This window comes from Hoplias malabaricus, chromosome 3, assembly GCF_029633855.1.
Source record: "Hoplias malabaricus isolate fHopMal1 chromosome 3, fHopMal1.hap1, whole genome shotgun sequence".
Taxonomy (NCBI): Eukaryota; Metazoa; Chordata; class Actinopteri; order Characiformes; family Erythrinidae; genus Hoplias; species Hoplias malabaricus.
The window spans coordinates 20,509,624-20,533,910 of record NC_089802.1 but is presented as its reverse complement, the minus strand read 5'-3'; the positions used below and the strand labels follow the sequence as shown (position 1 = coordinate 20,533,910).

The 24,287-nt window shown below is 37.6% G+C and overlaps 1 protein-coding gene across 2 annotated transcripts in view; it reads right to left on the bottom strand.

The window, feature by feature from the left end:
* Positions 1-12,524, bottom strand: part of mpp3b (MAGUK p55 scaffold protein 3b) — a 30,018-nt gene extending 17,494 nt beyond the window's left edge. For both annotated transcript variants that reach the window (XM_066665477.1, XM_066665478.1), the window contains exons 1-9: positions 12,390-12,524; positions 6,843-6,972; positions 6,609-6,727; positions 5,978-6,055; positions 5,699-5,779; positions 3,285-3,422; positions 1,754-1,835; positions 1,009-1,094; positions 7-81 (exon numbers count right to left, since the gene is read on the bottom strand). In XM_066665477.1, the coding sequence (XP_066521574.1) occupies positions 7-81; positions 1,009-1,094; positions 1,754-1,835; positions 3,285-3,422; positions 5,699-5,779; positions 5,978-6,055; positions 6,609-6,727; positions 6,843-6,879 (696 nt within the window). In that variant the 5' untranslated portion in view covers positions 6,880-6,972; positions 12,390-12,524. The remainder of the gene's footprint in view (positions 1-6; positions 82-1,008; positions 1,095-1,753; positions 1,836-3,284; positions 3,423-5,698; positions 5,780-5,977; positions 6,056-6,608; positions 6,728-6,842; positions 6,973-12,389) is intronic.
* Between the last annotated feature and the right edge of the window lie 11,763 nt (positions 12,525-24,287).

Genomic DNA, 24,287 nt, shown 5'->3' with positions numbered 1-24,287 from the left:
ATTCACCGTACTCTCCTTGAACTGGTCCTCCTCCTTGATGGCAGGGATGATCTTAAGAGTGATTGAGCCCTGAGATTGAGACTGCAGATAAAACAGTGCATGTATCAAACTCCTTCATCTTGAAGAACCTTAACCAAAAATCAAATTTAACCTAATTTTCCTTTGCCTCTAAAAGAAGACAGACAGATAATAAAAAAAAAAAACTGCATTTCCTTGCACAATACTATCCCGGCCACAAAACATTAAAATAATTTATGAAATCACTTAGAGGACGTTCATCAAGCTTTCTTACTTACAACTACTTGCTTTGTGAAACATACTACAAACTAATAAATGAATAATTATTTTTCCCAAATCATAAATAAAACATGTAATACAGTAACCTTGTAATTTGCATTTAGAAAATGAATACCAGCACAAGCATAAAAATGCAAGAGTGCAAGAGTGTTTGCAGGAGTGCTTTGAGGTCTTAAGACGCTGTTGGATTTGGCTAATTGAAGAAAAATCCACCAAGAGATTTGTCAAATGAAACAATGGAAAGGATTATTAAACTACTTCAAGAAAAATATCCAATATAGAGTATGACAAAGGGTGTTTGCTGCTTCATTCAGCTGTGTCTATAATTTGGTGCAAGTATAAACATTATATTATAAGATTATAAAAATAAAATATACGGTTAGATCAAGAAACACGTTAAAGGATTGAAAAGCAATATGCTTTAAAAACAGAAGTTACAATAAATTGTCTGTGTGAAATGGGATTTACATATAGAACAGAACAAAAACCAACACTATCCTCATATCAATCAACAACATGGCCAGCAAATCTTTCAGTTTGATGTTAATTTCATTTTGATTGAACTTTATGATGGAAATTTTGAAAAAAAGCTCATAGTTTTATAGATAAGTTTGACTGATTTGCCAAATTGATCCTTTAAGCAAAAAAAGCAAGCAAATCTGCAAGAACAAGGGCTGAATAAAAACAGAATCAGACTGCAAAAAGAGTCACCAATATCTGGCTGATTTCATCAGGTCTTTTGTGGATGATTAGGTTTCCGTTGACTTCCCTCAGCTCGTCCCCCACATGCACCAGTCCTGTGGGCACATTCAGTTAGACCAAGCCACTTTAACACATACCTACTACACACACACATACACATACACACACTGGAGCCCAGACTGGACCTGACCTTTAATGTTTAAAGAGCAATCAGCAATCTGGACCAGAAAACACCAGACACAATCAGAATGAGATTTCTTATTAAGCCTCTGCACTCAAATTAAAACACATGTATAAGCACATGGTGACCTCTTATGATGAACAGAATTCCTATAACATTGATGAGTTTTATATATTATTAATGTAATCTGAAAATGCAGGAAAGGGGCATAATCTTTGGTCAATATTTATCTTGTAGTCACTAAGCTCCATCTGCTGCATTGAAACATATATCAGATAATATGTTAAACATTTGCAGTTGGTCAGCATATAACGTGGCTATAAAATGTTAGTTGCGAGAATTGTTCTCATTTTGATATAATTGAATAAATATTATAAAATTGTTTCAGTTTTTGCAAGACAATTTGTTTATATTTGTTTTAAGTAAATATATCAAGTGCAGTTCTCTCACTGTGTTGGCAGATCAGGTTTTATGCAGACAGCATTTGTGCGGGGAAGAAATAAGGGGAGAAATGCTTAAGAATCAAAAGCAGGGATTATAGTTCAGGGTTAAAGGAGGGAGGCGATTACTTACCACTGCGGTCGGCAGCACCACCTCTCATGATTCTAGCAACCACCACTGCCCCGGTTACTTCATCTCTGCGGATAGTTGCCCCCTGAATGCCGAAATCTCAAATCAGGTCACATAGCATCACATTAATCTTTCAGAGTGCTGCTCGGTAGTAGAATAAAAGGATACAGCAATGCTTCCCTACGTATTTACACATTTAGACCACTTATATTGGTATATTCTTAATTAAATATTCACATAATTTAAAGCTGTAGAGCAGCTGGCATATTCAAATAATGTAAAACAACAACAACAATAAAAGGAAGTTTCAGAGTTTTTATATGGCATGTGTGATATGATTATATATCAGGACCCAATATATTTTATTGGTATTTTAGAATTCTATTCCTGACACTGAAAATATGACACTGAAATTCATATTTATGTGAACAATTTAACACCATTTACCCTACCACTTTTTTATATCATTCATTATCTGTAACCGCTTATCCAGTTCAGGGTCCAGAGCCTACCTGGAATCATCGGGCGCAAGGTGGGAATACACCCTGGAGGGGGCGCCAGTGATTCACAGGGCAACACAGACACACAGTCACATTCACGCAAACATTTGCACCTACGTATACTTTTGAGTCATCAATCCACCTACAAACGTGTGTTTTTGGACTGTGGGAGGAAACCGGAGCACCCGGAGGAAACCCACGTGGACACGGGGAGAACACACCAAACTCCTCACAGACAGTCACCCGGAGCTGGACTCGAACCCACAACCTCCAGGTCCCTGCAGCTGTGTGACTGCAACACTACCTGCTGTGCCACCATGCCATCCTCCCTACACATTTTGCTACATGAAATGTATTTTTATAACACCCCATCTATTTTACCTAGTTTTGAAATGGAATCCATGTCTAAATATCAAATGTATTGGATTTGCCATAATAATTTCCAGCTTTCCATTTAATGGACTGAGGAGTGAGCTTTAAATAATATTTACATATTGTGTAAAAAGTAGAAAGAATTATTTACCATCGCTGTTCAATGAAGAAAATGTTTTCTTCGAAATAGCAACTTTACAGGAGAAGGAAAAAACTTTCTTAATTTTTAATAGAAGTCAATGTAAAAAGATCTTATTCCTAACAAATTTGGACCAGTTCTATTGGTCATCATGAAATTTCCTCACAGAGAGCTGCTACGTTCAAATGTAGAAACAAACAAACAAAAAAAATCTATAAAAATGGATATACATGTTTGTCATTGGACAACGACGTTATGCTTTCCATGCTGTGAACTCTTCAATACATAACACAAATAACAAAACTACAAACTGATACGTCTGTAATGCAGTTGGATGCAAGATGATTTTTTTTTATTGTTGTGCACATTGAAAGAAGATTTACCATGTGCATGTCATTTTGTGTATTAATGGATATGAAGACTTTACAGCGTCCATCACTGATATTTAGTGGATGACCTCTGAATAGAATGTAATGGTGTGGTCAGGGGGATGTTGGGTACTGAAGCTCTTTCTGAGACTGACCAGAGGCTCCTTATTCTTCACCAAACGGACAATCTTGACTGACTCCTCCTCCAGCTCATCGTCCAGGTCCTCAGGCAGTGGTGGCAACACAGGGTCAAAATTTTTCTGTGCCACAGTGTCATGGACTGTTAGCACAGCCTGGCACACACACACACACACACACACACACACACACACACACACACACACACACACACACAAACAAACATAAACACACAGGATGGAAGAGTATAAAATGGAGGTTTAGTATCATATCCAACATGCTTGATTAGGGTTTCAAAATTCTGGGAATTTTCAAAGTTAGGACATTTACCATGAAAATTAATGGGAATTAATGGGTAAAAATGGGAATATTCTAAGCTAAAGGTGAGAAACTTACATATAGTTACCCCCTGCACTGTTCATCCCTCCATCACATGTACAGCATATGTCCAGGTTATTTCTAGAAACCTGACACTCATCACTACTAAAAGCACACATTTGAACCAAAGGACTACCCAAACTCAGTTAAGTTTTGATGAGGTTCATATTTTTATTGATGGTAACAGCACTGAAACATTTAAACAACTATTAAAACAAGGTGTAATCTCACAGTTGCTTGTTATCTGGTAAATCATTCATTCATTCATTCATTCATTCATTCTTTGTCTGTAACCGCTTATTCAATTCAGGGTCGTGGTGGGTCCGGAGCCTATCCGGAATCGCTGGGCGCAAGGCAAGAACACACCCTGGAGGGGGCGCCAGTCCTTCACAGGGCGGCACACACTCACACATTCGGAAACTTTTCAGTTGCCAATCCACCTACCAGAAAAGCTTAAAGAGCAATTTCATTTAAGAGACTAGTTTACCAAGGCTAGTAGTCTAGCAAGAGGTTAGCTTACCAAGGCTAGCATAGGCTAGCTACCTATATTTTTTTGCCTCAACTAGTTCCTGTAACCAAGAATTAATAACTTGTTAATTATTTAGTTAACATTTTTTTAGCTTTAGCGTTTTTACACTTTGTAATTTTATTCAACAGAAAAATGCCACATGCATCAACTATGACATCATGTGTCATAGTTATGATTTGTATTGTTATGCCTTCATGTCTACTGTTGACAAAAAAAAGGAAAATTGATGATAGTGTATGATATGTTTATTTTAAGTTATCCAATATTTCCTATTAATTCCAATACATTTCCAAATTTCCCAAAATTTCCATGGAAAATTCAACGTTACCATGGAAAGTTACAGGTAATTTATTGGTATATTAACTGGAAAATTTCCACCCGTTTGCAACACTATGCTTGAGTGTCATAAAGGATGAGATAGAGAGAGGGAGAGAGAGAGAGAGAGAGAGAGAGAGAGAGAATAAATGGAATGTAGAAAGATTCTGAAATAGGAAAAACAGAATAGAGTGAAAGAGACAGAAAGAGAAAACGAGGGGGAGAAAAATATGGACAGGGAGAAATTAAATGTGAGAGTAAATGCAAGAGAAAGAGAGCATGTGAAAATGAAGAGGAGAAAAACAAATGTGTGAGAAAAAAGAGGAGAGATATAGAGAAAGGAAGAACACTGATAGTAAGGGACATAGAAGGACTAACATTTAGAGAGGGAAAGAGAAAGACTGTGTGTATGTGTGTGTAAGAGAGAGAGAGAGAGAGAGAGAGAGAGAGAGAGAGAGAGAGAGAGAGAGTACTGAGCATAAAAGTGTGAGAAGCCTAGAGCAGATTTAAAATCTGTCTAATTATGGGCTCATAAATATGTCTTTAAATGCCATTCCATTATCCCACACTCCATAAAACTGAACCTAATTACACTTAATCACTTTAATCCCTTTAAAGGCAGGGATTTTACAGGACTCCTTTAAGGACCTTCATTATGCAGGAACGTCTGTGTGTTGGGTTTGTAAAAGAGCTCCACTTGTGTAATTAATTACAAGCAAATCAATTCAAATTAGAGCAAAATTTACAGCAGTGTGCAGAAGTTTGTGCAACCCAGTCAAATTTCATGTTTTGTTATTTATTTCTGAATAAAAATATAAGAATACATCTTCTACTGCTGACACACTTCTGCATTTTGTATTAGAGTTCAATTGCTCAGTTTAACACAGTCAGGAATTTAATACTGCATACATTTTTATGTTTTGAATAAGAAGCCTTTTCATTTTTCTGAAAATGCTTCATCCTATTCACTGACACAGTGGGTCAATTACTGGGCACACAGAGAGACGACAGTGCTGCCCCAAAACACTTTTTCTATGTGTAAAATTCACATTGAAATTGCGCACTAAAAACTGTAATATTTAAGCTTGCTCTTTATAGAAGATGAAGTCACTCAGACAATAAACAAAATATGTCATTTTAACAGAGGTGTCCAAACATTTGCATACAACATATTTGTGTGTGTGTGTGTGTGTGTGTGTTTGTGTATACCTTCACATGTGGAGTAGTCAGTAGTGTAAGCAACTCTTTTTCATCTCCTTCCAGAGGCCCATTCTGCAGCTCCTCAGCCACCTGTCAATCACACCCACAACACTTTGAGACCATATGGAGCCTTTTCCCTCAGCCAAGACCTGTGCTTATTATGCTAATCACACTGAAATATGAAACATTTATACACACCTGTTTCAACCAGATTTCCAACATCTCCTACTTACAGGTCTATCTCTTAGCAGACTGCTCATTTCAGAATGTCTCATGACACACACTTACATCCTCTGCCAGACAGGCGGCGCTGTGGAGCACTGGGGTTGGGCTCTGATGTTCATACTGCCTCAGGCGCTCATGGATCTGGAAAAAAAAAATCAGCAAATATCATAGCTTCTTTTAAAGGTCTAGACCAGGTGTTCTCAATCTTTCTTGTTTTTCATTTCTTTTTTTTTAAATGAAAGAGATGTTTTACAGGGAGATCTTGAGTAAATTATACCCTTTTGTATATATAATCACTGAATAATATAATTGATTAAATAAACGACATATGTACATTCATTTTTTAATAAATATTACAATGTAAATGCAAAAATCTGCTTTATGCAACTTTTCTTGCCTTCTTTTCACTGTATGGGTATTTACAAAAACAGCAGGTTTATGACTGATTACCCCGGTACATAAGCCATTGATACCAGGCCTGGGGCTAGAAATTGACCATTGGGCTGTGACCCAAAGCAGAGTAAATCTCTGGACATTGACATATTGCATTGACATATACAGTGTTGTGAATTCTCTCCCTCTATTTAAAAGGATTCAGCTGTTGGATTATCAGAGTGCCTTGAAGCATGTTGTCTTCCAAGGGCAGTCTGAGAGCATGTTTGTTTTAAGCAATTGAAATGCAGGCTATACACACTCTCATTAGGTAGCTGAGGCTTCTCTCACTGAAGACCTCCCGGAGAAAGACCAGATCCTCTTTGTGGTTGGCATCAGGGTGCAGCTGAGATGTTAGCAGGGCTAGCATTTCGTGTAGGCCTGAACACAACGCAAAAACATAGACAATGTTCAACACTCAGAATTAGAGCATGAACACCATTATGAGATCCATATCCAAGCAGCTTGACTGCATCAAGACCAACCATATGCTCACCTGTGTTGGCTGACAGGACAGGCATGGCTTCTCTCATTAGAGCACAAGGTGGGCAGGAACACAGATAGGAGGTATTTCACTCCCTCTTCTTTCAGCGTCACTCAAAGTATCAGCTCATCAGACAGTCCTACTAGAGACCAGCAACAAACAAACCATGTCTGCAACATGCTTCTACCAGCATTGTAAACATTTGATTTCTTTTCATTGTGCATTCAATAAACAAGAAATGTACAAACTGGGAACCAACAGAACTTATGGTTCTAGTGAGAAATTGAAGAGTTATGTGCATTGTACGAGACAATTTAATAAAACAAAATTAGCTTTATAGCAAAAATGCTTTTAATTTAAAAAACCCACATTGTTTATTCAGACTGACCAAAAGAATAGCATTGGACTTTAAACAAAGTGGACAAATGTGTCCTGTGTCTATTAGAATGCTGGAACCACAAATGAAATGTAGCGTGGTTTTTTTATAATAATAACTTATTGATCTGGGCGGCATGGTGGCGCAGCAGGTAGCGTCGCAGTCACATAGCTCCAGGGGCCTGGAGGTTGTGGGTTCGATTCCCGCTCCGGGTGACTGTCTGTGAGGAGTTGGTGTCCCCGTGTCTGTGTGGGTTTCCTCTGGGTGCTCCGTTTTCCTCTCACAGTCCAAAAACACACGTTGGTAGGTGAATTGATGACTCAAAAGTGTCCGTAGGTGTGAGTGTGTGTGTGTTGCCACGTGAAGGACTGGCGCCCCCTCCAGGGTGTATTCCTGCCTTCCAGGTAGGCTTTGGACTAACTGCGACCCTGAACTGGATAAGCAGTTACAGATAATGAATGAATGAACTTATTGATCTTCTTTTTAATAAGTCTTATAAGTCTTAATAAGTCTTAACAGTTTCTTTTCTATTTTTTTTTTATAATTACACAGAATCAATTGTTTCCTGAAAAAACATACAACTTATTTATTTATTTGTGGAGGCTAGCATAAATGCTAAATACATAAATAAAGCAGCAATATTTTACCATTATAAGCTGGTCTTGTTGGTATCAATCTTGAATTGGCCAAAAATAATAATTAATCAATAATAATGAAAAAAAACCAAACATTTTAAACATTAAAGCTTTTGTACTGGACCAATTATCAGTGAAAATAACATAGTTCCAGTCTAAATGGTGCTATATGTAACTTTTTTCAGTGTAAAAAAAATCTCACACTGCTTTTAATTAATCAAGCAGTAAGATATTAAATAAAAAAACATCTACATTAGTTTTTGAAAAAGGTTTGAGTACCTTTTTGGAAAATGTTTTAAAATAATATTAGAGCATTTCTATTGGACCATTGTAGTTCACAATGCAATTAAGTGATGTGCCCAACAATCTTTGTAGTACCATCTTCACTCAACGTGCTAACTACTGTAATTACTGCAGAACAAATAACAGGAAAAAAACTAGATAGGTGTTTTCCTCATGATCAGCACAAATCTGGACAAGTCAGGGGAAATATGATCAGTGGAATTAGCACTCCCCAGAGAAGTCTCCCAAGTTCCCATGTCATCAATAATCAATTATCACTACTTTTCTGCCCAGCTTTTCTTAAGAGGCTTTTTAGATGTTCAAACAACTGTAGAAGACCCAGTGTTTTCTTTTTAAGTGCAAATGCCCTGCCCAATCATCTGGTGATTTAAGGCAAATGGCAGGCATGCTGCTACAATGACAAAGCAAAGCTAGTTTCCAGGAAAGGGTGCAGGACTATAGGTGAACATCAAGCACTCTGTAATGACATGGCTTTCCCTGCCACAGGAAACTAAATATAATGGAAACAGGACTCTTCAGTGTGCAGATATATATATTTGCACAGCATGAAAGGCTCTTAAGAATCTGGTAACATGATGTGCATGGATGAATATAGGCAATAGTCTATTTTGTGACTTGGCCACCAAAAAATATACATTATTAACTCTACACTTACATTAGTTGACATGAAATTGTTGTTGCTTGAATATTGCTAGCAAACATTTCCGGCCTATTAGGATAGTAGCTACAGCTGCTATGGCCCATTTTCCTCTTGTTTGCTTTCTTTTGCCATTTTGGTCTTTGTATTTTCAAATTGCTTTAATATTTACTGACTAATCATTTAGAATAAGCTGAAAAACAACAGCTACATTTTTAACATGTATGATAGCTGGTTCTTTGCTAGTTAACAATTCATTAGTAGGCTCAGCAGATCAGTAGAAATATTTAATCAGTACAGTTCACTGAAGCTCACCATTCTGCTGGATCCACATAATTCATTTCATAGCCTATATTCTTAGCAGATTTTTAAGTGGAATATGTCTGTCTCTTTATCCAAAAATGTAGGTCTTTGCATGCAGACAAAGAGCAGTCTCATGGCATATGAAAAATTTAAAGCAACCAAAATAGTGCTAAGAAGTAGGCTCAATATCCTGAAGTTTGAAAATGTTCTCTATGTGTGTTTATTAAAAATACTGGGTTTCATTAGCAGCACAGACTTTGTGCTTGTCATTCTGGACCAAATCTACATCTCTCTCTCTCTCTCTCTCTCTCTCTCTCTCTCTCTCTCTATGTGTCTCTCTCTGTATCTGATTAAACATTGTGGAGAGACACTTGTGAGCTTTGTGCTCCGTCATTTTGCTATTACAACTGGAGGAATTTTACAAGGTAAATGCTCATACAGACTCAATGTCACTCAATTCAAATGTCACCAGTGTAGTTCATCTAAATGTATATGTTAGTGTCCTTCCACTGGTTACATCCTGAAGCACCTTTGCTCCATATTTTGGTTCAAAAGCACAAAGCATAGAGAGGGATCTAAGACAGAGAAGTATGTGCAGCATGAGGACTTTAGTTATAAAATAACTAGGCACTTCCCAAAATACTTTGTCTCATCTGACCACAGCACATATTTCCTCTGTGTTTATTAACATCTGAGATGAGCTTGGGCCTAGATAACTTTTTATATTCACCTGCTTATATAGGAGTGTCTGAAAATTGATTAAAATGTATTTTCTATTAACTCATCACTCTTATTTTGCCCTGTTCCAAATTCTTGAATGTATTACGGGCATCAAATTTTGAATTAGTTCATATTTACAAAACAGTCAAATTCATCAGTGGAAATGCTGTAAAACTTTTGTACTTTTTTCAGTAAGTCAAACATGTTGGAAAATGAACAGATCCTTTTTTTTAAATATGTAAAATGTTAAAACGTGCCTGATGGATGTAGTACTGAAAAAGAATATTATAAATAACGTGAAATTCAAGTTTCATGCCTGGAATGCCCCTTTCAAAATAAAAGCACCTAAATAATGATTCCTGGCTGGGATGTATGATTTTAGGAAAAAGGAGGAGGAACTTGTAACTTATATGGAGTTCTTTTCACTCTAAACAATGAATTGATACCTGCATTCAGTAAATAACAAATAGTTGTTTACATTATGTTAACTGAACATTGACAGGTTCATATGGGAAGCAAAAGTGGTTCCTTCCTTTCGCAAAGGTTACCCATTGCAGGTCTTTGGAGCATCATAATGAGCTTGAAGCAGTGATTTTAAAGTAACAAATATTACAGTGTGTTCTTTTTTAAGCTCTTTGGCTCTTGTTTATTTGTTTGAATGTCTACAATTGTGGGGACCTGCAACTCAGTCTGGTTTGTTTCGGTTCAGAACCTGCATCTTTTAAGGTGGAATGGTATGTTTGAGGAGAAAAACGACTATTGTTTGTACATATAGTTTGGCTGATTTTTCACTTGTTTGTAAGTTTTATTTACTGTTTGAATAACCACAGAATCTCATTTGTAACTCGAGTTGTTTTGTTTTGTAGCATTTTCGGTCAGTGTTTACATTCATGTAGTTAGCAGTCTCCCAAACCTAAAGTGGGCTCCTGCCTAAATAATCTGAAACAGTAAAAGAAGTCAATAATAACCACAATGGCCAATATAGGTTTATCACCATAATATAATTAAACCATATCCTCATCTCTCAATTTGTTTACTGACACTGGTACTTCGTAAACACATTAGAGAGTTTCCAGGACAGAAACAGACTGTAGAGCTAACAAATGATAAACATCTGTTTATGTCATCTTTAAAGAACAGTCTAACAGTGCTATGTAAATACATAAGTTATATACATAATTTACTATTAGTAACAGTAACAGTTGTAGTAAATACAGTAGTAGAAATGATAATTTAAATTATATTAGTTGTATTGGTAGTAGAGGTAGTAATAGCAGTGGTAGTACTAGTAGTAGTAATGAAAGCATTAGTGGAAGTAGTAATACCCACAGTAAATGTAGTAACAATAACAGCAGTAGTTGATGACCTCACATTGTCCTTGCTATCTCCACAGGTGTCAGGGGACATATTTCTGAGTGACTAGGGGGTTGAATGTTCAGTCCTACCGAACCACAAGGTCACCCTGCAATCCCTCAGCCACCATCTGTCCCCTCCACCAACAGCTCTGTTTGTATTCTCCACTCATTTCTCCATTTGTCTTTCTCCAGCTGTGTGCCTGATCAATTTCATATTAATGTACAACTATGGCAGGGGGATAACAAACGTTACTGAGCTAAATCTCTTTGCATCTGATTACTGTACACATGGAATTACCAAGACTCCAGAGACCTATGGATCCACCAATCAAACAAAGCAAACAGCAAAGGCAGGCATCCAAACAGAATGCACATCTGCCTGTCTCAGTACATGTCCTGCACACATGCAAATGCATGTACCTATATGCTTCCACACCCACACACAGTGTTATGACAAGCTGGAAAACAAATGCATGGAAAAAACAAGATGTCAGAAGGCTTGACAGAGTCCTGCAGAGAATGAAAATGGGAGATGTGATTGTTGAAATTATGCAAGCACTCATTGATCTCCTTTATGAATCAATATATTAACTCTGACTGCCTCTTTGAAGTAACAATATGTTGGTTTTCAACCCAAACTCTTGCTACTGTAGCACTCAGAACCTATCACTGAAATATTTTTCTACTGAAAACTCACACATAATTTGAAACAAAAAAAACTATAGCAAATAGTAACATATCTCACACACTAACGTGACTATACTTTAAGCCAGTTGATTTTCACTGCCATCAGTTATGTTAGTTTTGAGCCAATGCTTTACTGGTTTTTATAAGTACACAGGCACTTATCAACACAAGCTACAGATGTGATTGATGAAAATTAATGTCAAAATCCTGGAGTACTCCTTTAAGCAACTCCCAAATGCAGGTGAAGCAGGTTTAGGTGGAATGCTATGGGAACCCTGAGCCTTAGTACTGTACCTCAGCAGCCAGCGGAGGAGTGTGTGTGTGTCAGACATCTTCCATCAGACAGCATGCCCACCACCAAAAAAAAAAAAAAAAAAAGAATAGAGGGAAACAAAAGAACAACATAGCTGGAGCCTCACATTTCTTTTTCACCAACTCAGTCCATCTTTCCCTCCCTTCTCTGCTGCTGCTGCTCACTCCGTCTGCACAGAGGATTACACACCCAGCCGCACAAGAGCAAAATAAAGCCCCCAGATCTCTTACCTTTTACTGCCTCACTGCCTCGGCATGTGTGTGTGTAAGAGAGAGAGAGATACAGACAGACAGAGAGAGAGAGGGGGGTGTTTCCTCTTCTGATGGAAACCCCCTATGTAGTGATGGCTGCCACACGGGTGTTCATTCACTGGGTATGTGTGCCTGTGTGTGGATGCCTACTCTCCTGCTCCTGCAACTCCCTTCCCCCTCCCTCTCTCCCTCTCTCTCTCTATCACACCCTCTCTCCCTTAGCAATCTTTAGCCTTCCCTTTTTCAGTCTCTCGCTCCATCACCATCCCCCATCTTCCACTCTTTTTTTAAATTCTGTCAGCTTTTCTCTCTATTTCAATCTGTCCATCTCTCTCTCTTTTCTCATTCCCTTCATTGTCTCTCTCCACTTCTCTCATTTCTCCCTCCTATCAATCTATCTGCCCCTACCCTCTCCTTTTTTCTCATTTGTTTTTTTTCCCTCTTCCTCACATCTAATATTTCTCCTCTCTGTTAAAGCTGGCAATAGCTGCACCGCATTAGGAAAAATGGGCAAAATCTGCCCCATCTCTGTTTTAATACCCTCCCTCTCCAACCCCATGTCCAGGCTAGGGATCAGACAGATGTCTGCTCAGTCCTGTCCTGCTATCTGCTCTCATTAAGCTCCAGCGCAGAAAGGGGGCTGATTCAGTGAGACGTCTGGGCGTGAGGAAAAGAGCATCTAACTCTTGCTGTTTGGCGTTTTGGTTAGACAGAGCCGGCGGGGTGTCTCTGTGTGTGATGTTTTGTCTGAGAGAAGGACACACCGACTGTCCACGTTCTCTGGACTTTTGTTTAGCCCTGCAGCCCTGAGGTTTCCATCAACAAGTCTTCCAAGGGCAGAATATAGAGATGTGGCATTTATCTACACGTCTGCTCTGACTATGGAAGCGAAACGTCAATGAAATGATAGGAAAGCATTATAGGAAGTCCTTATTGGGCTCTAAAATGGACCACACAGGCAAAAGAATATACCCTCACACACACAACTTCACACAACTTAACGATCCAGTGCACTGAGAAAAAATAAATGCTGAAAAGGTCAGAAGATTGAAGTGAGAAGTATTGGTAGAAAAGGTGAAGTCACAGCTTTTTCAAGTCTTTCACAAATCCATGCACTAGTTCTAGCTGCTTCCTTGAAGCTGCAGGCCATAATTTTATTTTATTTTAAATTGAAAGCAGCAGTAGTGGCGCAGCAGGTAGTGTCACAATCACACAGCTCCAGGGACCAGTCCCGCTCTGGGTGACTGTCTGTGAGGAGTTTGGTGTGTTCTCCCCGTGTCCGTGTGGGTTTCCTCCGGGAGCTCCGGTTTCCTCCCACAGTCCTACCAAAATCGATAGGTGGATTGGTGACTCAAAACTGTCCATAGGTGTGAGTGTGTGAGTGAATGTGTGAGTGTGTGTCACCCTGCGAAGGACTGAGGGCCCCCTCCAGGGTGTGTTCCTACCTTGCACCCAGTGATTCTAACCTTAAACTGTTACAGACAATGAATGAATGAGAATGAAAGCAGTAGTATTCCTGAGTGTGGAAGAGACAAAATATTAAAATTAAATGTATCAGTGTAATGTTGCGACCATCCCCGCAAAGCCTGGTACATTAATTGTAAAAACTGAGAGCTCTGATGAGTTTTATACATACTTACAACAAATGCACAGTCCTTACTTTCTTCACATACTTACGTCATATGCACAGCCTCTGAAAGAGGATCCAGAACCTTTTGCTGCTAAACAGCCACAGCGTCCCTATTGAAGATGATTATGAGAGCTAATGTAAACATGGATATATCAGACCAACAAACACAGTCTTCATTTACATTTACATTTACATTTATGCATTTGGCAGATTGTCAGGCCAAAACCACTTTGCCTTTGTCAAAGTCACCAAAAGCTTCAAGCTGCCCATGTGGATATTGCTTTATTCCTGCTCCATAATTGGGTAATGTTGAGTAATTTCTACTATTTCTATTATTTTAGATGATTTAGGTAGGAACCTACTCTAAATTCAGGAGAGTGCTACCAGCATGAAAGTAAACACAGACAGAAGGTGCTACAAATCTAAACAACTCAAGTTACAAATGAGCTTTGATGGTAATTCAGACAGAGAGTAAAACATAGAAGTTAAAAACAGTCGTTTTTCTCCTCAAACACATTGTTCAGTCTTAAAAGAGGCAGAGCTTTTAAACTTAACAAGCCAGTTAGAATTGCGGTTCCCACATTCATATATGTTCTCTTTAAAGGACTGTCCTGTAATCAAGAGGGAAGGGGGTGTTTTTGTGCAATTTCTGCAGCGCTAAGTTGTAGTCCCTGACAGGCTATATTGTCCCTTACAGCTATTGAACCATTGCAATGATATTGAAGCTAGAATATTAATGTAAAAATATGACATAGTGTTCCATTAACATGCACCAGTAAAATAATAGTTGAAATAATAGTTATTCGCTTCCTCAATGAGTGGCCTTAATATGTTGGTTTATGTTTAAATTTCCTATTTAAAAATCAAAGATCAATACCTATTAGCATAAGAAGTAACACCAAGACAATCTCTTGTGTTCAGCTGTCTGATTGTATTGATCTTCCTTCTCTGGTAATTGTGCATTCTTGCAAAAACATCTCAGCTAACTGTTTGTCCTGCACTGATTACACTTTATTGATCTTCATTACAGAAGACCTTATTTAGAACAGACACTGCAGCTATTATAAAAGCCCTATATAATCCTGTTGTCTCTTGGTGACAGGGTGGGTATTAAGAGTAAAAATAGAAGCTGAAAATATGGAGGCCTCAGTAAGACAGCAGTGTCAGGCGCCCACATGCAATTGGCCAGACTCAGATCAGTGTCACACGTTTTCAGTATTCAACGGTCAGACTTTCGAGGAACAAACCTGTATTGAACTGAACTGAAATGAGTGAGTAACAAATCTTTGTCTTCCAACTTTAGGTCGACTGTAGGTAGAGTATACTCTAGTTTCTTTATAGAACTAGAGTATACTGTATGAGTCAGTCATTGCATAATAGTGTTTCAGATTGCATTTCCTGATGCAGCTGCAGACTGCATTCATTTATGACTGTGGGGAAATGCGGTTTGGCCATTTGTTTATGTGCAAAAGCTCAGAATATTTTAAGGTAGAATGGTATGTTTGATAAACTCTATCACAGACCATCTTAACTTGTTTGTGAGTTTTTATCTTACAGTCTGTGTTGATTTTCATGCAGTTAGTGTTCTTCAGAATTTATAGTCAGTCCCATCTACAGCAAAAATATGTCAATATTTCCCACCAATCGAGAAGGAATAAAGCAATATCCTCATCTTGGTTTGTGCTTTTCAAAAATGAGATTTCTGTCTTTTGTCTAAATACCTCCAGACAATTTTTCACTTCTCAGAGTAGAGAAAGGAAAAGCCTAGTCTGAAATTGAGACTCTTTGTTTAATTATTTTCTGACTCTTGGAATTTGTAAACACATTGAAGCATGCAAACATACTGGAGAGCTAGCAAATTATGATGAAATATCCCATTTTTTTTATGACATTAGTTTTCTGAAGAACTCATGTGCCAATATTAATTAGATTAGCACGACAATTTATCATTAAGTGCCATGTAAAGGCTTGAACGTCATACAAATTCAACAGTGATGCCCTATCCCACAGATTAGATTTTCACATTTTTTTAAATATAATGTACGGTAGATGGCGACATACATTCTTGCATTGAGAAATATTTATTTTACACTATTTATCAATGATTTCTCAAAGTTTGACACAAACCAGACAGTAATTTTTACTTGCAAAATCTAAAACTTTGGTGGATGTTTCAAAACGGTTTTATATGCTATAAATTTTTACTCCTATTTTCGCCACATCCCAGATTTTTTTATCTGTGTTGAAAGCAACAATATTTATATTTTTTAATACTTAAGACCAACTGTGACCCTATACAAAGTTATATGAACAATGTTACAGAAGATAAATATGACCATTGTGTTAAATACAGTTTTCAGCAACACTGTGACTTTCATGTGACTCTGTTTGACAAAAGTGTGTAAAAACTCAAATGTGTCTAAAGTCTAAACAAAAGCTACATCTGACACATATTGAAAAATATGACCCCATGACAAAAACGAATAAATAAAAATAATAAAATAAATAAAATGGAACCTAACTCTCCATTGTTCAGGTGGGACTGGGTTTCATGTTGTCCCAATTCCCCTGAGAAGTTCACACACACTGATGCAGTGCACAGGATCTGTCAGCCTTTAGTTTACTACCCACATATGCTGGTCTTAGCAATCTATCACATCTGCCACTATACTGCAGTGTGCTATAACACACAGAGACACACAAACTTGATCTGAAATGATTCTCGAGCTTCACAGCTCTTCTATATTTAGCTCTCAGCATACATTGCGTTGGAGAACTTATAAGCAGAGTCCAATCCAGTCTAGAGAGGCATCCACTTATATGAGAGAGAGAGAGAGAGAGAGAGAGAGAGAGAGAGAGAGAGAACAATGAGTATGAAGAGTTAAATTCATGATGCTTTTTAGGGTTATGTAAAGAACCTTATTTCCCAAACGTTTATATAATTTACACATTTACATTTACAGCATTTAGCAGGCACTCTTATCCACAGTAACTTAAAAAAGTGCTTAAGTGTTCAGACAGACTGTGTCTCTTAGCTAGAACAAATAGGTTAGAGTCCAAACTCCCTCTGAGCTCAGACACTTGCCAGAGCAAGGGCCAGTGCTGATACCTGGAAAGAACAAAATGTAGTAAGTGCAACACACAGCATCAGGTAAGAAAGGAATAAAATGCAGTATAAGTGCAAAAACAGTCTGTTACGGTGAGCAGATTACTGCTCACTTAAGTGGGTCACAAAGAGATAGGCCTTCCGTCTGCGTCTGAAGACCTTAATAGTGTCCGCTGTTCGTACAGCCAGTGGAAGTTTGTTCTACCATCTGGGCACCAGGACTGAGAAGAGTCTTGACACTAGTCCTCCATGTGTCTTTAGGGACAGCAGGTCAAGTCGAGCTGTATTCAAAGCCCGAATGGCTCGAGGTGCAGTCCAACTCTTGACCATTACCATAAGGTAGGGAGGGGCTGGTCCGTTCTAGGTTTTACACATACTGTTAATCCGCACTGTCACTTTTCAACATATTTTTTCTTCTTCTTGTCTTCTGTTTATCTTTTTGTCTTCTGTTGCTTTTCCTTGTCAAAAGGAATAAAACTCAACATGCTTAACCTACACACTCCATTTAAGATATTTTGGTAACATTAAAATAATGTCAATTTTATATATATTTTTTATTTTATATTATATATTATATTATATATATATATGGTAATATTTTATATATTACCATAATATTTGCATGTTGGAATCTCTGAAATCCAGCTCTCACTGATGATATTATAAATGGCCTTTAAGCTGATTGGTTAAGCTTGTTTGCAGGGTGATTTTCTGTATATTCTAAACGCAGATATGTACAAAGACATAACTACTGTTACAAACATTCGAAGACTGACAAGGCTGAGACAAAGACACAGCTTTTAAATATAGAGAACAAGGAACACCTGAGAGCTCTGTCACATGGCCCCCATAGCTCAGAGGTGCAGGGTGTAGTTGAACTATAGGGCACTGTTGTACTTTTAAGGGTACATTTACACTGTCTGTGCACTTAATGAACATAACTTTACAGTACCTTTTATTTCCAGACAGTGTTCTTGCTGATTTTCTTTTTGTATTTTCCTCTCATTTCTCTTGCTGTTTATTCTGTTTTCTCTCTCCCACCACCTCTCCTTGTGCTTTCATTTTTGTATTGACCTTCCTGTTCATTTTATTTTCTTCTCTCTCACTGTTGTTCTGGCCTTCTCTCTCTCTCTCTCTCTCTCTCTCTCTCTCTCTCATCCCGCAGATGTGGAAAATGTTTATTTATGATGGGTTTCTCAGGGGTGAGTGTGAGCTCTAATGCAGTAAATGAAACACCTTGCAACAAAAATAGGCAGTTTCCTGTTTTTTTTTTTTTTTTTCCATATTTACCTACCATCTACTAATGAACAAGCAAGTGCAACCTGTGTGTAAGGGTGTGTGTGTTTGTGTGGTTAGTCTACTCTACATGCACATATGTTAACGGATAACGTAAAAGGTTATCAATATATATTTTGTCTGTTTTTGCTGCAGTAACAGCCTCTATTCCTAGAAAATGTTACATGACAATTTTGGGATATTAATTTGATGTTTAGTGGCATCAAGCTATAAGGACATTAGTGTCTTTAGGTCTGGTAGTTATCTTAGATTAATTCTAAATCTCAAACAACACTACTACTGTCAGATTTATTAGACAAAGCTCTGCCACTCCAGAGAATACACCTCCACTTCTCAACAGCTCAATACTGAAGGATTTTACTCCCCACTATTCGACAACTGGCACTGAGCAGAATGACCTTAAGCTCATGAGAAACTGCTCCAGGGAGACAGAAAAGTGATTGTGGTTACCTTGGTTTCCTCAGTCACACAGCTTCAATGCACCTTCACTGATCAATCAACTGAAGAATTTTAAGAACATTTCTCAACAGTAGCTTGGCATCAGTGGAATATTGTGAGTGAAGCTCACATTTCCAACAGTCGACAGCCTTCAAAACAGCTGTATCATGCTGTAAGATATCAGCCTGACTTATCACTGATCAACACCCCATAACTATCACCACTTTCACCTTTAACTTAAGGATCAATAGGTCTATTTTACCATCAAATCATAGCAAACACTATTTATTAAATGAATTCCTTTTGTGTAACTAACGTTAAATAAAAAACTGTTTTGCAGCTAAATGCTAAGAATTAGCACAGTGTTCCAGCTTTTAACACAAGGAAGCAGTCCAATTTAATAGACTGCTACTTCAGAGACCAGAGTAAGTTACTATCATACAGCCGGAGGTCAGGCAAATTATTCAGCTGTTCTATATAATAATGATGAATGTTATTGTAATTTTCTCCAGGGCTATCAGAAATATAATTAAATAATAATAATAATGAACGGCTAGTCTCTCTTCATCCTGATAGCAAGGAGAGGGCGGACCACTGTCGGCCCACTGAGGGCAAAGTTGGAGGTCCACTAGTGTTTTGCACAGCGTTTTCTGGGCGGACCGCTGCTGTTTAAACAGAATTTTAGACAAAATGCCACATTTTAGCACTTTTTCATTCACAGTCCAATTCACAATTTTTTCCTTCATTAGGTTCTTTTCTTATCCTAAATAAGATTAGTCAATCATTTTAATCCAGCGCAGTGTCAACATTTTCAGTGTACTCATTATTATATCAGGGTTATACTCCTTATTATATCTTTCATAGGTGCTGGTAATATTTGTATTGGTTTGTTTTCCAGAATAAAAGTCTCTGTGAATTTCAAATCTGTTTGAGAAGATTATAAATTAGTTATAACCTGTACAGGACAGTAATCTGAGTGGTCCGATGGTGGACCAGCAGTGGTCTACAGTCAGTGGTCTCCCAGCCTTTTTACGCCAGTGGACCGATATATGCTCGCTGTCTGGGCAGCTGTATGATGGCCAAATTACTTGTGTCTCTGTAGTGGCAGTCTGTTTACTTGACCTGCTCTCTTGTGGCCAACGTTGGTACAACACACTAATTCTTAGCAGTTAACTTCTCAGAAATAAAATTTCTGAGAAAAAATGTTCCCGAAGCAACTTTTGACATGGGTGGCATTGATGGCAACACGGCTAGATCATAGCACCCGAGCCAGGTCTTGTGGGGTGTTCTGATTATGTAGTGGTTTGTAACAAAAAAGAAAAAAAAGAAAAGTGTCTAACAGTACGGAGGCATGCAGAAGCACAGCAGTCAGACAGCCACTTGTGCTAAGGTCCACTGCAGAAAATGTCTATATTAGTTACATGAGCATCAGAACTGGGTCATGAAGACTACAGATTGGTCTGATAAGCTCTGTTTTATTCTGCCATACAGCTTCTTTTGTAGCTGGGTGTGTCTTGTTTACCTATTAGAGATTACACCAGGATGTACTATGGGAAAAAGCCAGCGGAGGACAATGTTCTGTTCTGACACTTTGGATACAGCCATGCATGTGAATTTTTGTTCGTATCAGCTACCTAGAGCAATTAAAGCAATGTTTAGGCCTGAAGGTTGTAGAAAGTCAGTACCTTTACATTGCCTTGTAGACAACGTAATTCACAGACAAATCTCTCAATGAAATCTCTCACTTGGGCTCCACAAGGAGACAGTTTTTTTTAGCTCACTACAAATCAGAACCACCTCATCTAACAGGGTCCAGCGTGGGTGATTTGTGAGCCTAATATGTTTGAGAACTGATTATATAACTGATTATAATAGCTAAACACCATGCCCAGGTATTGTTTTTTACTCTTATGATCAGTGTTGTTTCCATTAAACTCAGGTTAGGCCCCTGATAAGTAATAATAATAATAATAATAATAATAATAATAATAATAATAATAATAATAACTTCAATTCAGGTGGACTTTGAAATCACTTTAGCATTTCTTAGTATTGTCTCATATAGAAAATTAGCAGTATCCTCCATCCAGGATGTGCTCTGAAAACTGAAGAGATGCATGCTTCCAAGTCACAGCAGGAAGTTCCCATTCACCTCCCACAGACAACATGTGCTTGGCACATTATCCATAAGGATCAAATCTAAACCATAAAAGCTATTTTTACAGCTGGTTTACAGGAACATGACTAAAGACTATAAAAGCATAAATGAACAATCTAAACACTTATGAAGACAAAAATATATTTATTTTGTGTCATAACTCATTACATTTTTCTTGATAAAGTAAGCTAGAAATATAACTGCAGCTTTTGCAATTCTGTGAATATAAAAATGAATACATTTTCAGCTCAAATTTCATCTGACTTAATAATTTCATATTTGTAATTGTAAGAATTAAGGTAAAAAAAAGGTTGGCAATGATAAAATTCTGAAGTAACAAAAAACCAAAACATTTTTTTTGTCTACAACGATATTAATTATATTTTTAATAATTTTTTAAAAATAAACATTCAAAGGAAAGCATAACTTTCAGACCATTTAAAGTATCCTAAAATATTATTCATTCATTCATTGTCTTTAACCGCTCATCAAGGTCAGGGTCACAGTGGGTCCAGAGCCTGCCCGGAATCACTGGGCGCAAGGCAGTAACACACCCTAGAGGGGGTGCTAGTCCTTCACAGGGTGACACACACTCAAACATTCACTCACACACTCACACCTATGGACACTTATTTTGAAAATAAAAAGCTGTAGCCAAATGTTTGAAGCTACATATTATTGGGAAAAATCAATACACTTTTTTGGTGTGGTGTTGAGTAACTACAAGATAAGAGATTAGGTTCAGAATACTGTCACATACTCAAGAGTATGGGATGTAATAAGTCCTCTTAATTAGTATGTCTTTCCTAATTTGATGATTAATTTTACTGAATTACAGGGGATGAAGCAATTAGAATATTTTCGCTGTATAGTTAACAGGTGCTTTGTATGACCTTAGACCTTTATTCACATATCAAATGTACAAAACACGACAGTAAAATAGTTTATTATATATACTACACATAATTATTCCTTAAATTAAAATTAGTTAGTTATTTGTTTTTTTTCCCCATAACTAAGTTATTGAGAAACACATTTTTAACATAAAGAATTATAATAAAAATTCATGTTTAACGCTAACCCTATTTGAAATGTTTTTTAATTGTTATTATATATATATTTTTTGGGGGAGGCATGGTGGCGCAGCAGGTTGTGAATCTGCCTCACAGCTCCAGGATCCTAGGCTTGTGGGTTCAAAACCCACTCTGGGTGTCAAATATTTGGGAAAGACTTTTAAAAAGATTATTTTTATTGACAGATGTTTGAATTTTTTTACAAAATAAAGGAAATGTTTAAAACATAATTTAAAATAAATTTAAGATTGTAGCATATTATAGTATTTCAGATTTACTATGGTATTCATTCATCATCTGTAAGCACACCATCCTGTTCAGGGCCCCAGTGGGTCAGTTCATCACAGGGCATCACACACACACACACACACACACACACACACACACACACACACGCACACACACGCACACACACACATACAGGCCACAATGTTTGGATTATTACTGTGGTGAACTCATCTGTCTATAGCCTGACACATGCACAGGACAAAAGGGCAAGGACACATCCAAAGATAACTTTAAATAATGATAAGAATATAATTGACTTGTTTATTATAGTTGAAGTATCAACTAGAATATCAGCAGTTACATATTTAATCTTAGCGCCATGTCATTGCTTGTGACCTAGTTGCTTTCATTTCTTTGTTACAAATCCAGTAGTATACAAAAATTTGAGCACCCCTGGTCAAGAAGAAGCACACTATCTGTACATATAAAAGGCAGGTTTTTCTCTGACAAAAAATAAATGTAACCCTCCATTTGTCAACAATTCTGGGAAACTGATGTTCACTTATTTGCTTGTGTTGAGATGTTCTGCATATTTTAAGAAGGAATGGTATATTTGAGGGGGAAAATGGCAGTTATCCATAATCATGTTCTTAATTTTCACTGTTATGCTGAAGATATTCAAAGCTATATCAGCACTGCTTCTCCCACTGCTTCTGCACAGGAGGTGAGTTCCTGTATTGTTGATTTAAAACTCTGGCTGCACACTAACTATCTAAGACTCAATGCTGATAAAACTAGTTTTACTAGTTAGGTCCAAATTACCACTTTCTCATGTTTCTCATTTATCTGTTAACATTGAGGGTGCAGTTATCAAGCCTGTTCAGGTTGTTGATTCCACAGTCACCTTTGAGTCTCATATCAATTCTGTCACTGAAACTGCGTTTTTCCATTTGTGCAACATTCCAGGATTACGTCACATGCTCAGTGACACTGACTCTAAAATGTTGATCAATGCCTTTATTATCTCACAAATCGATTACTGTATCTCCCTTTTCTATGGCCTTCCTGTCAAATTAATTAACTGTCTCCAGTACATCCAAAACTCTGCAGCTAGAGTTCTTACATCTACCATAGAGTTGTAGTGAATCTGCCTGGAAGAGGACATCTCTCATGCACAGTGAGGAGAATGGTTAAAGGTAAAAGGTAAAATGGTAAAACACAAATAATTTTTTATGTATTCATAATTTATTCAGACATGAACATCTGTCCCACAAAAAAAAAAAAAGAAGCATAAACTGTAGCACAGTATTGTTCAATTTTATACTGAAAAACTGTCAACTGTCACTGTAGTGGTACCCTCAAGGGCACATATACTGCACCTTCAGTTAAGGAAAGTAATTGTACCTTATTGCCCCATTTTATCTCCAGGACATATTATATTCTTTAATTTTATATCTATAATTTATAATGAAAGATTACATATAGTCACCTCTCCTTCAGGAGAGGAGAATCTAATGTACAATTAAGGAACACAACTGGTCTTTAACACCACTGTTGTAACTTTAATGATACATTTACACTGTTTGTACCTTAATTGACCAATAATGTACCAATACCGTAGTTATTGTCCTAAACCGCAGAACTGTTTGATGGCACATGAAAAAAATATTTGTAGAATAACATTCATTACCTGTAACCGCTAATCCAATTCAGGGTCAGGTGGGTCCGGAGCCTACCCGGAATCACTGGGCACAAGGCAGGAACACACCCTGGAGGGGGTGCCAGTCCTTCACAGGGCCACACACACACAAGGACAATTTTGAGTCGCCAATCCACCTACCCATGTGTGTTTTTGGACCGTGGGTGGAAACTGGAGCACCTGGAGGAAACCCACACAGACACGGGGATGACACACCAAACCCCTCACAGACAGTCACCCGAAGTGGGA